The sequence below is a fragment of the Triticum urartu genome, chromosome 3A (assembly GCF_056163025.1).
Source record: "Triticum urartu cultivar PI428250 chromosome 3A, HENAU_Tu73, whole genome shotgun sequence".
NCBI classification, from domain to species: domain Eukaryota; kingdom Viridiplantae; phylum Streptophyta; class Magnoliopsida; order Poales; family Poaceae; genus Triticum; species Triticum urartu.
Window position 1 is genome coordinate 713,723,839 of NC_141875.1, and position 12,696 is coordinate 713,736,534.

Genomic DNA, 12,696 nt, shown 5'->3' on the forward strand with positions numbered 1-12,696 from the left:
GCGAGCCGCGTCGTTTGGTGGAGAAAGTGCAGCTCGGGGAGGCCGCAAACGACGCCGGCGACGACCTTGGCGGTCGCCGGAGTTCGGGCGAGGATGAAACCGAAGCTACGGGGCACGGCGTGGCGCGGGGAGTGGTGCGTTAGGCTCCTGGGAGTGCGTGGAGGATGAAGGCGTGCTCGGTGGCGTCCCAACGTGGCTATGGCCACGATGGCGACGTGCGGTGGCGGCGGCGAGCTTCGACTTCGATGGCGGAGGGGGTTAGAGGACGCAGACGAGCGCGGGGAGAGGGGGAAACGATGGCGGAGCTCACAGCGGTTGTAGGGGAGCGAACGGCGAGCTCGGGGAAGGGCTGGAGCGAGCGGGGCGGCGAAGGGGATCTCCAGTGGCCGGAGTTGAGAACGAGCTCGGTGCAGCGTCTCCGGGGCGAGCGAGCGCACGGGGCTCGGCCTACTTGATGTAGCCGACAATGGTGGAGCTTCCTGGCATGTCGGGGCAGCGAATGGACGGCGGTGGCTGCGGTGAAGCTTGTCGGCGGCGACGGCTGCGCTCGGAAGGAGAATGGGGAGAGAGCCAGAGAGGGAGAGAGGCCACGGGGAGAGTGGGAAGAAGGAGAGGGAGACGTGGGGGTCGGCGTGGCACTCATGGACGCCTCCAGGGCGTCGGCTGAAGCAGGAGGTGGCCGGCGTGTGACCGCGGGCGCCTGCCACGCGCTCCTCGTCCTCCTGGCGAGAGGAGAGGGACGACTGGCAAGCGCCAGTCGGCTGGGCCGAGCCAGGTGGGCTGGTGGGCTGTGCCTGGTAAGTTCTCTCTCTCTTATTTTCTGATTTGTTTTCTTTTTCTATTTTTCTGCAACTGTTGGGCTTTATTAAAAATACCTAAACATCTTTAAAAATCCTTAAAATAATTAGGGGCTCTATTTAGATTATTTCCAACAGCCCACACTTATTTCCAGAATTATTCGAGCATTTAAATTATTTTATAGCATTTAAATGCCCAAATTCAAATACTTATGATTTAATTCAGAGAATCCAAAATGTCTTAGAAAAGAGTGCACCATTTTTGCCAGGGGTTTTAGCCCAATCCAGAAATGATGAACTTTTTGTGAAGGGCATTTTGGGTTCATTGAAAATAATTTTAGTAAACCCTAGTTGTTTCCAGGGGGTGCTGGGGGTTCTGTCTTCCCCATTTCAAATTTAAGAGGAATTTAAACATGATGCACACTCTAATGCTTGAACTAACTAGGGTGTGACACGACGCCTGTCGGCTATCACGGTCACTGTATCCGGCGCCGGCGCGTCACACCTGCCGTAGTGATCGTCTACGACGCGTCAGGATCCGAGGCTACTCTTGCAACGGCCATGTGGAGGGGAGCTGCCTCCGGTAGGACAAGGCGGGTGTGGTTGATTATTCCAATCATACCTATCAAAATAAAATAAATAAGTCAAATGAAGCGTTGTTCATTTCATTTGGGTGATAAAAATATAGCATCTCCACGAGCTTGGAGATGAGCTACACAATTACAGAAAGAATAATGAAGCAGGACATAAGAAACAAAGTGAATAGGCATAATATCAATATAACAGAGCAAATATATCCAGCATAGTTTTCCTCTACTGACATCACAAAATAACATTCATACCATATTAAGGTGTAACAGATGCAAATCCACTCAACAAATTTGCTATTTCTCGAACTATTTATCCCATACAGCATGCAGCAACTTCAGATCTTCAGTAACATCAACTGAACATACAACAAACAGAACAACACAATTCATTTACCCACCAAAGTGACAGACATTGAATTGAAAAATCATCAGAGAGACACACTAAAAGGGACAACAAAACTAAGCACCAATTGGCATACATATTTGACGCACCTTTGCCTTTGAACTGCATGTCTGTGGCGCACACGACGCCCACCGGAAGTTTGGCGAAGTTCCTGCAGGCAGAGGGGAAGCAAAGAGTAAGCCCAATTTGAGCGATTTCAAGAGGAAATTCATCGTCTCTTTCTTTTTCTGATGGAGCGAGACTCAAAAGAACAAAATCTTGCACTCACTTTGTCACGAGGTCGTGCGTGGATGCCATCCGCGGCGACCAAAGAATCCACCTTCCGAAGCGCCTTGCCTGGAGCGCGCCTATGTAGGCGGCCGTGTCGAAGCCTGCGTCACCGCTGGCGTTGAGCGTGAGGGAGACGGCGAGCTCGCCCCCACCCTCCTCCGCCAGAGAGAGCTCGCCAGCAGCAGGGCTCCGCCGCTGCTGCTATGATCGGCTGCGGGAGCGGGAGCGGCGCCCCGGCGCGCACATCGTGGGGAGCCTGGCCAGCGCCGGCGGCGGCTCCACTCGGTCCTCGGCGGCGGCGGATCGACTCGGATCTCGGCGGCGGCTCGTCTTGGATCTCGGCGGCGGCTCGTATTGGGGGTTGGGGCGTCCTTGAGAGATCGTAGGATAGAATACATAGATCGAGGGGAGCCTCGCTGGCTGTTTTTTTGCTATGTGCGGGGAAGGGACGAGAAAACCGACAAAAAAAACCAGCGAAAAAAAACCGGACGAAAATGGTGGGACGAAAATAAAACCCGGAACGCGACCTACCAACTGAGACATTAGGAGTAGAGATTAAGCCCACAATCTTTCTTTTAATTATTCCACCGGTTTACCCGTAATCCTTTCTTTAATTAGCCACATCTGTTTAAATATTCTATTTATTAAGTCCACAATCTTTCTTTTAATTATTCCACCGGTTTACCCATAATCCTTTCTTTAATTAGCCACGTATGTTTAAATATTCTATTTATTAAGACCACAATCTTTCTTTTAATTATTCCACCGGTTTACCCATAATAATCATTTCTTTAATTAGCCACATCCGTTTAAATATTCTATTCAAGCCCAAAATCCTTCCTTTAATTAGCTCATTCGTTTAATTAGCTCGTCCTAAACCTAAGGACTGCTCTCCTTTGTTTCAACCGTCTGTTGGTTGATTCCTGGGGCTGCTCATATATTTACTGGTGGGAATCATTGTAAAAGAGCGAGGTGGGATTAGGAAACGTGAAAGATGCATAGCTCGTTGGTTGTTACATTGAAGAGCCAGACATGAGGTCGTATGTTCAGTCCCCACAATATTGATTTATTTTGATCCAATTAATTTTCATGGTCTATTTGGAAGTCCATAGAAGGCCCATCAACGTACAAGTACCTGACCCGGGTGGCTTACCTTGTGTAGAGCGAATCGTATGACCTCAAATCCTTCTTTTAATTAGCCCCGTCTAATTGAATATTCTATTTATTAAGCACATAATCTTTCTTTTAATTATTCCACCTGTTTACCCATAATCTTTTCTTTAATTAGCCACATCCGTTTAAATATTCTATTAAAGCCTAAAATCCTTCCTTTAATTAGCTCATTCGCTTAATTAGCTCGCTCTAAACATAAGGACTGCTCTTCTTTGTTTTAACCGTCTGTTGGTTGATTCCTGGGGCCGCTCATATATTTACTGGTGGGAATCATTGTAAAAGAGCAAGGTGGGATTAGGAAACGTGAAAGATGCATAGCTCGTTGGTTTGTTACATTGAAGAGCTAGACAAGACGTCCTCTGTTCAATTCCCATAATATTGATTTATTTTGACCCAGTTATTTTTTATGGTCTGTATGGAAGTCCATAGAAGGCCCATCAACCGTACAAGTAACTGGTCGAGATAGCTTACCTTGTGTAGAGCGAACTGTATGAAAAACAATAGCCTGCGCTCAAACCAAACGAAATCAACGGAAAAGACTAAATCAAACTAAGAATACATATTCCCTTTAATAGTAGGTATAGATATAGATATAGAATCCTCTCTTGCTCCAAGCTAATAGTAGGTTCTTTACCGTTGATCCCTGTTTTTTATGCATGTCAGTAGGATGACACATTTTAATCAACCAAGGATTATTATTATTGTGTATTAGACGTGACAGCTACGGACCCTCTCCCGCCAACAACTGGTGTGTGGTGTGGTGTAAGGTTATTCTACTCACTACCGTGTACCATCTTGGAGAGAAAGTGACCGACGGACGGACGGAAATAAGATTCTCCCCATCCTTCCCAGGACTTGAGATAACGACGATTGATGGACGGACGTACGCGTCAAGTGTTGTCATCGATCGGCTAATTCTATCCAATTTGATTGCCAGTGCACATAAATATTCCATACGCGATGTTAATTAGCTCTCACTGCTTATAACTTCATTTCTACACTTGCATTTTGAATTACGCAATTCTAGTTTGGTTAAATCAGTCACGGCGGGGTCGGATCAATGCCGTCATTGACCTTAACCCATGACAGTAGGGGAGAGCGTAATTTATAATTAACCAAGTAAGGATTAGGGAGCTAACTACTACAGTACTACTGCAAACTTTTTCTATTTTTTTTAGAGATTCAAACAATTGGACGCGTCAAGCCTCCTCGTCAGCTGGCCCGGGTTGTTTAATTACGTACTGTTGGCCCGTCCGTGGCATTTCATGTTGATGTCAATTAATTAATGGAGATCTCCTGGTCCTGGTTCTAGTCCTGGATGTGGGATGTCTGGTTGTTAAAAAGTGTGATTTACTAGGCCTAATTAACACTGCATGATCAAGACAACCTAGCTGGCTAGCTTCTTAATGGAACCTAGCTGGCTAGAGTAGGTAGATCACCTAGATGAGGCATGGCCCTGAGATTTGCAGGGGGCGGCGAAAAGGAGGGGAAAGGGAAGAAGATTCACCGTCGGTTCACCGCAGACATTCCGCGTTTTCGCAAAGTGCCCAGCTTTCCACATCCATAGTGGACTTTGGGGGTGGAAAGCTGGGCACAAGTTAACCCCAAGTACACAAAGGGGGAGTACACAAATCTATTACACAAGTTAACCCCAAGTACACAAAGCCTCAGACATACTCCCTCCTTTCCGGTTTATAGAACTCAAATCTGAAATCTCATCAACCAAGGCATTTTGTAAGTGGAGAAATGTATCTCGTATTTTACAAAATTATTCAAATTAAACTCATGCATTAATTTGAATTAATTGCAGTGCATGCATGCTTGTCCACTAGATGAGTAAAAACATTACATGCATTGGTGTGTTTCTTTTTAATTCTTGCATGCAAAGATTTAATGCGTCTCAAAAATGAAAAAATTATATATGTAAATGAGCCCTTAAAATTGGAAAAGCAAAAAAATTGAAATAAGCTCTATAAACTGCAAGGATGGACTAATAAAAATAACACCAAAATTCCTATACCAACTAATGACGTAATCTTTGACTTAAGTAATAATAACATCAAAATTCCAAGAAGGACCGTGATGATCCAGTCCCTCAGGATCCGAGCGCCCGATATGCCAGCGCAATCAACTCGCACCGAATAGAGCCCGCCGTCGGTTTGAGGCACCCGGTGGATCGAGTTCTTTAATTACTGTTGGTTTGTGCTTTTGCCTTTTAACAACATATACAGTCAGACTTGACAAATCCGGTCTCTCAAACGCCCGCGGATGTGCCCGGTCAGTGCACACATCGTCCAGCTATTCCATCACTACTAACTAAATATGCCATGGGACTATCAAAATTTGGCATGTTTGGATAAGATGGAGTTCATCCACGGCTGTCCTTGCCCTTCCCGGCTCCCTTGACGTCCTTCTAGCGAAATTACCGGTCGAAGGCGCAGTACGGATCGAGCCGAATTTGCTCGTCGTCGGAGCTGTCCTCGCCATCACTGTCCGCCTTCTCCTCCTTCGGTGGCAGCCCGACCATGGCACAGACCGCCCAATTCTTCTCTCGTGCGAGGGCACCCATGTTCCTCCGCTGCCGTTTCTTCACAATGCGGGCGCAGATGGCTTCCTCCTCTGTGGTCGCTCGCGCCGCCACATCAGTCGCCTCCGTCGCCGCCATTTCCGCTGCGATACGGGCCCGGGACCGCGAGGATCCAGCCCCGAAGGACCCGAGTGCCCGGTGAGTCGGCGCTATGGAGTCGCAGTGGACAGATCTGTCCGTTGGCCGAGCGATGTTCTCTCGGGAGCGGTGGAGTGCAATGTGGACTGTCATTGCCTCCTCCAACCCGCATGGGATGACACCCCAATCGACGGATCCGGACTGGTCAGGGTCCGATTCGCTGTCTGTCATGTCGGAGAAGGCCGGAAACCGCCGAAGGTGAGGTCGGGGGGCGGAGGGGAGTTGATTGAAGTGGCTAGGGTTTGCTCCGACGAGCAGATGGGGACGAATATATGTGGGGTCGGGTGGGCCAGCATGGGCTGGGTCCGACGTGGCGGGAGTGCCCGGGCGCCCCATATCCGTCCCATATTTGGGCTGGATATGAGGGGTGCCGGTCAGTCCAGGCGTTTGAGGCATGCTTGAGGCGTCCGTCTGGATCAAAAATCGTGATCCGTCAGTGACCGGGCAACCCGTCCAAGCGTATGAGGCGGGTTTGAGGCGTCCGGCTGTAGATGCTGTAATGCATGTTTTTTTTTTCATAGACATGCATGTTGACTAATGAAGATATAGATCTCCCTGGTCCTTGTTTTGGGATGCCTCGTTATTCTGTAGTTGTGTGTTACTAGGCGTAATGAACACTGCACGACTAATACAGCCTAGGTAGCTCTTTTTTGTTGCATAGAGCCTAGGTAGCTAGCGTGAAATTTGCACGGGGCTGCAGCTGCACGTCGGCACGTCGGCTTTGCATGTACTCCTACTCCGTAACGGGAAGAAGCTATAGGTAGGAGCAATGCGTGCATGCTCAACTTTCCTCCACCGTGGACCGACCAGCACGCAAGCAAAGTGCTCAACTTTGGGTGACAGAGACCCCGTCCCGTTTGGAAGTGAAGAAGATAGCATTCACCGTGGAGATGGAGTCGGTTCACGCTTGACGGCATTGCGCAAAGTGATCGCTCAGCTCTCCACCACAGTCTATTCAGTGTGAAGATTTACCCGAAATATATGTGGTGGTGGATCGATCGCGTCTCGGATCCGTGCATGCATTTCGATCGGGTAACAAGCTGACAACGCGCTCGTTCGATTCGATTCCAAAGAGAAAAAGAGATGATGATGTCGTTGTGGTTACCGTCTACTTGTACTTGTACGGACGACTTGAGAGAGAGAGAGGACGCCAAGTCTCTGTTGAACGAACCACATCATCCTTTGCTTCGATGATGGCTGGGAGACCCTCGCTGGGCCGGGCCTGGGTGGCTGCGGCGTGCTCTCGCCACCGTGCTGGTGAGAGACGGGACACAAAGTGCCTTCTGCGGGTACGGACGCATTTGCACATACGTCCTCCACAGCCACGCCAAACTAGCTGTTCCAGTACACACATTCTCTTTCTTAATTATATATGAGCCAACATAATTTCATCAAATGTATAGAGCACCTTATCAAACACTATCAAAAATTACATCCACGCTCCAGATCACCAAACGACCACTACCGCCGGCCGAATGAGTCCGTTATCCCCGCTCCCCTACCAGCAACAACGGCGGAGATCAAGGCTGATTGTCAGGCGGGCCAAATAGAACTAAACAGTCCGCGGGATGATGTTCCAATGCCTAGGAGTAAAAGAAAATAGTGTACAAATGTCATAATGTTGGGCGGGCCACGACCCGTTCGGCCTTGCAGAAGCTCCGCCAGTGCCTACCAGCTTGGCCTTGCCGTTGACATCCAAGAATTTGCTTTGTTTTGAACATACGACATCTGATTTTTGTGCGTTTTTATTTCAAGCACCATTTCTTGCCCAAGAACATGAGGCATGTATGTAGTGAACCGGCGCATAATGTTCCCCACCCTGCCCTACCGCTGGTGTGAGTATAGTCAAGCCTAAGCTTGCACTTCGTTCGCATGGAAGCAACGATCAGTCAATGTATCAAATGTTAGAGCCACAACGGTTGTATACTTCGTTCTTTCTTAATAACTTGTGCTCGATGTGATTGTATACTTCTTTCTTTCTTAATAACTTGTATTCGCAAAAAAAAAATTGTGCTCGATGTGATCTTTGATTGTTTTTTCCTTGTTTGGTATGTTTAAGCCCGATTTTGTACATAACAGTCGTTCGACATAGAACGCAAAATGGCTATCTTCTACGAATGATACGATAACACGGGCAGGAGAAAATCTCGAGAAAACATGGCTACAACTCAATAGAATCCTTTGTAGGCCAAGTTGGTACCGCGTTGGATCATGTCTTAAAAGTAGCCATTTCACGGACAAACTCATGCGGCATGGTGTTTCTTGAACCGAGTCTTAAAGCACCATGAAACATGGAGGAGGAGTGCTCAGAGGCCTCCGGAATCTTCGGAGAGATGAAAGATTATTTCCTAAACTTTCAAGCATTTCATCTTCGCTATGTAGGGTAGAGAGGCGAATGATGCAGCCCATCAAGGTGCTAGGGAAGCACTGGATTATTGAGTAGATCCGGTTGAAACTTTCGTTGTAATCCCTGCTCATCCGACATAAAAACAAAAAATCTCATCTCGCTGACGTTTGCTTGAAGAGAGTGGCATTTCAAAAGTGTTTTTTTTTGCTGATAGTTTAGAGCGACATGCCATTTCTTAGGAGGATGGCAATTTCGAGCTCGGCGTTGGTGCTCGCCAATGTGCGTTCAGGAAGGATATGTTTCAGTCGACTACGAAGACGTCTGTGACAACTTTCATCAACCTCGGAGAAAGTTAAGAGCAATGCATCTTCCAACACTCTGGATGTAATTTTTATTATTTTTAGTGTTCGTTGTACTACCATGATTGAAGATGAATAGATTGAAAGTTTTTCCGAAAAAAGAAAACACGGGTTTGGTCAAACGCTAGAAAAATAAGGCAAGCGGAGAGGAGAGGGGGCGGAGCAGAAGAAAAGGAAAAGCCGAGGGGCAAAATTGTACGCGACCACCACTCCTTCCTTTCTCGTCTCCCTCCTTCCATCCTTTCCTTCCGGCTCGCGCCTCCCTCCCAATCCCAAATCCCAAATCCCTTCCCGGCCGCCTCCTTCCTTCCTTCCGCCGCCGCAGCTCGATCCGACGCCGCGCCGGAGCCGCTCCCCTCCCAGTGCACGGAGGAGGCCGCGAGCCGCACGTCCGAGCCACCGACCCGCCCCGCGCCGCGCCTTATATGTAATGGACGCCGACGAGCCGCCAGAGCCCACAAAAACAAAGCGCGTCCGGCTCCCACCACCGCCGCTGCGCATCTAGCTAGGGTTTTCGGTGCCTTCTCCCTTCGCCTCCTCGTCGCCCGGCGAGTGGCCGCCCCACCATGGGCTGCGCGCCCTCGCACGACGCCTTCAAGGCCACCGCGGCCGCCGCGGCCAGGGAGACGCTGCGACGGGCCACGACGGGGGCCGCCGCTTCCTCGTCCTCCGCGTTCTCGCGGCGGCCGCGGGGCCCCGGGGCGGTGTGCCGGCAGCGGGTGGCGCTGATCCGGGCCGCGGCGGACAGGCGCTTCGCGCTGGCGGCGGCGCACGCGGCCTACTTCCGCTCGCTCGCCGCCGTGGGCGGCGCGCTGCGGCGCTTCGCGGCGGCCGCGCTCCTCCCCGCCACCCCCGACCCCGCCGCCTCGCCCGTGCTCACCCTCCCGCCGTCCCCCGACCCCAAGCCGCAGCAGCCCGCCGTCGCCTCTTCCTCCGCCGCCGCCGCGTCGAGCCTCCCGCCGTCCCCGGCCTCCTCCTCCTCCACCGTCTCGCCCTTCTCCCACTCCCTCTCCGACGACAACGACACCGCAGACTCCGACGACGACGAGCACCTCCACGCGCTCGACCACTCCCGGCGCGCCCGTCTCCGCGGGCACGCGCCGCCCCCGGCGACGACGCAGCAGCACCGCCACTACATGAGGAACTCCGCCACCGTGCCCACGGTGGTCTACGAGGACCCCTACGCCGAGTACGCCGAGGGCGCGGCCAGCTACGGCTACGGGCCCGCGTACACGTACGGCCCCTACGGCGAGCCGGTCGCGGAGGAGGCGAGGCCGCGCCGCGCGCCGCCCACGCCGCCGCCCCCAGAGGCCTCGCCGTGGGACTTCTTAGACATCTTCACGCCCACGCCCTATGACCAGTTCCCGGAGGACTACCCGCGCGGCATGCCCGGCGAGGCCGCCGACGGGAATCGGAATCTGCCCACCAGCAGCCCCAATTACGCCAATTACGCCGAGCTCAGGAGGATGGAGGGGATCCCGGAGCTTGAGGACGAGGCTGAGCTGGGGCCAGCAAAACCTTCAACTTCAGCCGTGGTTGAAGATCAGAGTGTGAAGGGGAAGAGACCAGCTCCTGGTCCTACCACCAATGCCGGGCCCAAGGGCGAGTCCTCTGAGGTGAAGCCAAAGAGCAAGGGATCATCTGGTGCCAATGCCGAGGCGGATAAGCCGCTGTCAAGGAACGATTCGGTGCCGAGCAATGCCGGCTCCAGCTCGAACAGCAAGAAAGGGGGCAGGACCGATGCAGTGAGCTTGAAGGGTGCCAACTTTGGTGACATTGCTGGCGGCAACTCCTCCGATAAGAAGAAGAAGACGGATGTGCCATTTGGTGAGAATGGTGGCGACATTGTTGGCGGCAGCTCCAATGGGAAGAAGAAGGGTGCTGCGACTGATGAGGCCGTGTCGATTGTCGGTGCAGATGGCGCTGGGGGAAGCCACGGCAAGTCAGTGCAGTCGGCCATGACATTGAACAGCGAGTCCTTCTCGCCATTGCACAATGGGGAGAGAGATGTCGTGGAGGCGATGGAGGAGGTCAAGGAGCGATTCGAGGAGGCGCTGCATTGCGGCGATGAGGTCTCCAGGATGCTCGAGGTGGGGAAGGTGCCTCACCGGACGGCGCCTAAAGTTCTTAGATGTGGGTAATGGAAATGTTTTATTGGAGCAACACATGTCTGAAATTTTGTTACATGGGCAAGTACATTGAAAGGTGACTGACATATTATGTTGTTTCTGCAGATTTCTCTTCCAGGGTGATGGAGCCTATGTCGCTTAGTGTGCCATCCTCTTCTTACTGCGTTCCAAAGCGGGAAAGGTGCTCAAGGTTGCCGAGCGCTTCAGCTTCATCGGCCAATGGTAGAGAAAATCGCAACGGAAGCCTCTGTTCAACCCTGGAGAAGCTCTGTGTATGGGAAAAGAAGCTATATCAGGAGGTTAAGGTAAGCACATTTGAGGCCACATCAACAAGCTACAAGTGCCCATTCATATTATCTCTTTATTTACTGCCCAAATATGTGTTGAAAAAGGTTAGGTGATTGTTCTAGGATGAAGAGAAGCTGAGGGCTCTGTATGAAAAGAAGTACAACAGGCTGAAGTCACTAGACGAACAAGGGGCAGAGCCGGATGCGATAGAGACAGCCAGATCGTCGGTGCGGGACTTGCGGTCGAAGATCACCATCAACATCAAAACAGCCAAGGCCTTCTCGTCGAAGATCGAGAAGATTCGGGACGAGGAACTGTACCCTCAACTTGTTGATCTTATTCAAGGGTATGATGAAGCTCTCTTCCTGGTTCCAGTTGTTGTTCCACAACTTCATTGTCTGACAGAACAAAACCTTTAAACTGACCACGCGCATTGCTGCTCTTGTTTTTTGTTCAATCAAACACAGATTGCGAAGGATGTGGAAGGCAGTTCTGGAATGCCATGAGAAGCAGCTGTCGGCCATAAGGGACAGCAGGCTGCACCTGCTCAAGGCGAGGACCGTGAGCCAGTCCGCCGCCGCCACATTGGCCACGCTGGAGCTGGAGAGGGAGCTCACGAAATGGTACCGCTGCTTCAACAAGTGGACCAGCTCGCAGAGGTCTTATGTGGAGGCACTGAATGGATGGCTGAGGAGATGGTTCCCCGAGGTGCCGGACGAGCAAGACGCGCCAGACGGCGCCCCGCCTTTCTCCCCGGGCAAGCTCGGCGCGCGGCCGATATTCGTCGTGTCGAACGACTGGTTCCGGGCCATCGATCTGGTGCCCAAGAGCGACGCGCTGAAGTCGATCGACTACTTCTACAAGCTAGTCCACGAGCTCAGGAAGAGGCAGGAGGACGAGGACCGGCAGAAGAGGAAGGTCGACCACGCCTCCAGGGACTACAACAAAAGGCGGGAGGCCCTGCAGCGAGAGCTCGGCCCAGGCACCGGCACCGACATGGTCGCGCTCCCGGAGAACAGTGGTGATCACACCGTTGATCTGCACAAGATGAGGAGGAAACTGGACAACGAGATGGCCAAGCACGACGAGGTGGTGAGGCATGTCCATTTTGCGGCCTCGGCCACTCTGCCGGTCGGCTTCGTCCCCGCGCTGGAGCAGATCGTCGGCTTCTTCCATGGCAACCTGCAGGTCTACGCGCGCATCAGGACCAATGGCGCTGGAGCTCGCGGGCCGCCTACAGATGATGGATCTGAATCTGAGGTTCGTCGTCGGCCACATCTTGGCTGATGGCATGTTTTTGCAGAGGGTTTTGTGACTCGAGGTGGTAGAGGAGGGGGTAGTGCTGGAGATTTTTGTGTGTACATAGATCATTGGTCCATTCTGGGGTTTAGGCCTTAGTTCCTACGAACGATTATGGTGGTAGATTAGATAGAATGTTGGTGTTTTGCAGAGGTTTTTACTGATGGTGCCTGACTTACCCATTGCTCAGTAGAGGGGAGCTGCAAATGTTTCAGTGATGCTCCAATTAATACATGTAATCGTTACATGATACTTCATCAACTTACTAATCGATCTTCATTTCAGCAATGTGTTTTGAGAGAGTTAACAGTTCACA

At 51.5% G+C, this 12,696-nt stretch overlaps 1 protein-coding gene across 2 annotated transcripts; it reads left to right on the forward strand.

Annotated features, from left to right (window-relative positions):
* The first annotated feature begins 8,838 nt into the window (after positions 1 to 8,838).
* On the forward strand, positions 8,839 to 12,668 carry LOC125546180 (uncharacterized). 2 transcript variants are annotated; one of them, XM_048710354.2, is made up of 5 exons: positions 8,839 to 10,491; positions 10,582 to 10,797; positions 10,899 to 11,098; positions 11,204 to 11,427; positions 11,549 to 12,668. In XM_048710354.2, exons 1-5 carry the CDS (start codon positions 9,231 to 9,233, stop codon positions 12,366 to 12,368), a joined length of 2,721 nt encoding a protein of 906 aa, XP_048566311.2. In that variant the 5' UTR covers positions 8,839 to 9,230; the 3' UTR covers positions 12,369 to 12,668. The 2 variants fall into 2 exon arrangements, with proteins under 2 accessions (XP_048566311.2, XP_048566310.2); XM_048710353.2 differs by having other exon boundaries at positions 8,840 to 10,797.
* Positions 12,669 to 12,696: the final 28 nt, after the last annotated feature.

Coding starts and splice junctions, on each gene's coding strand:
- LOC125546180 (XM_048710353.2), top strand. CDS start 9,231: ATGGGCTGCGCGCCCTCGCACGACGCCTTCAAGGCCACCGCGGCCGCC. Junction 11,099..11,203: donor AGCTATATCAGGAGGTTAAG/GTAAGCACATTT, acceptor TGATTGTTCTAG/GATGAAGAGAAGCTGAGGGC. Junction 11,428..11,548: donor CTTGTTGATCTTATTCAAGG/GTATGATGAAGC, acceptor AATCAAACACAG/ATTGCGAAGGATGTGGAAGG.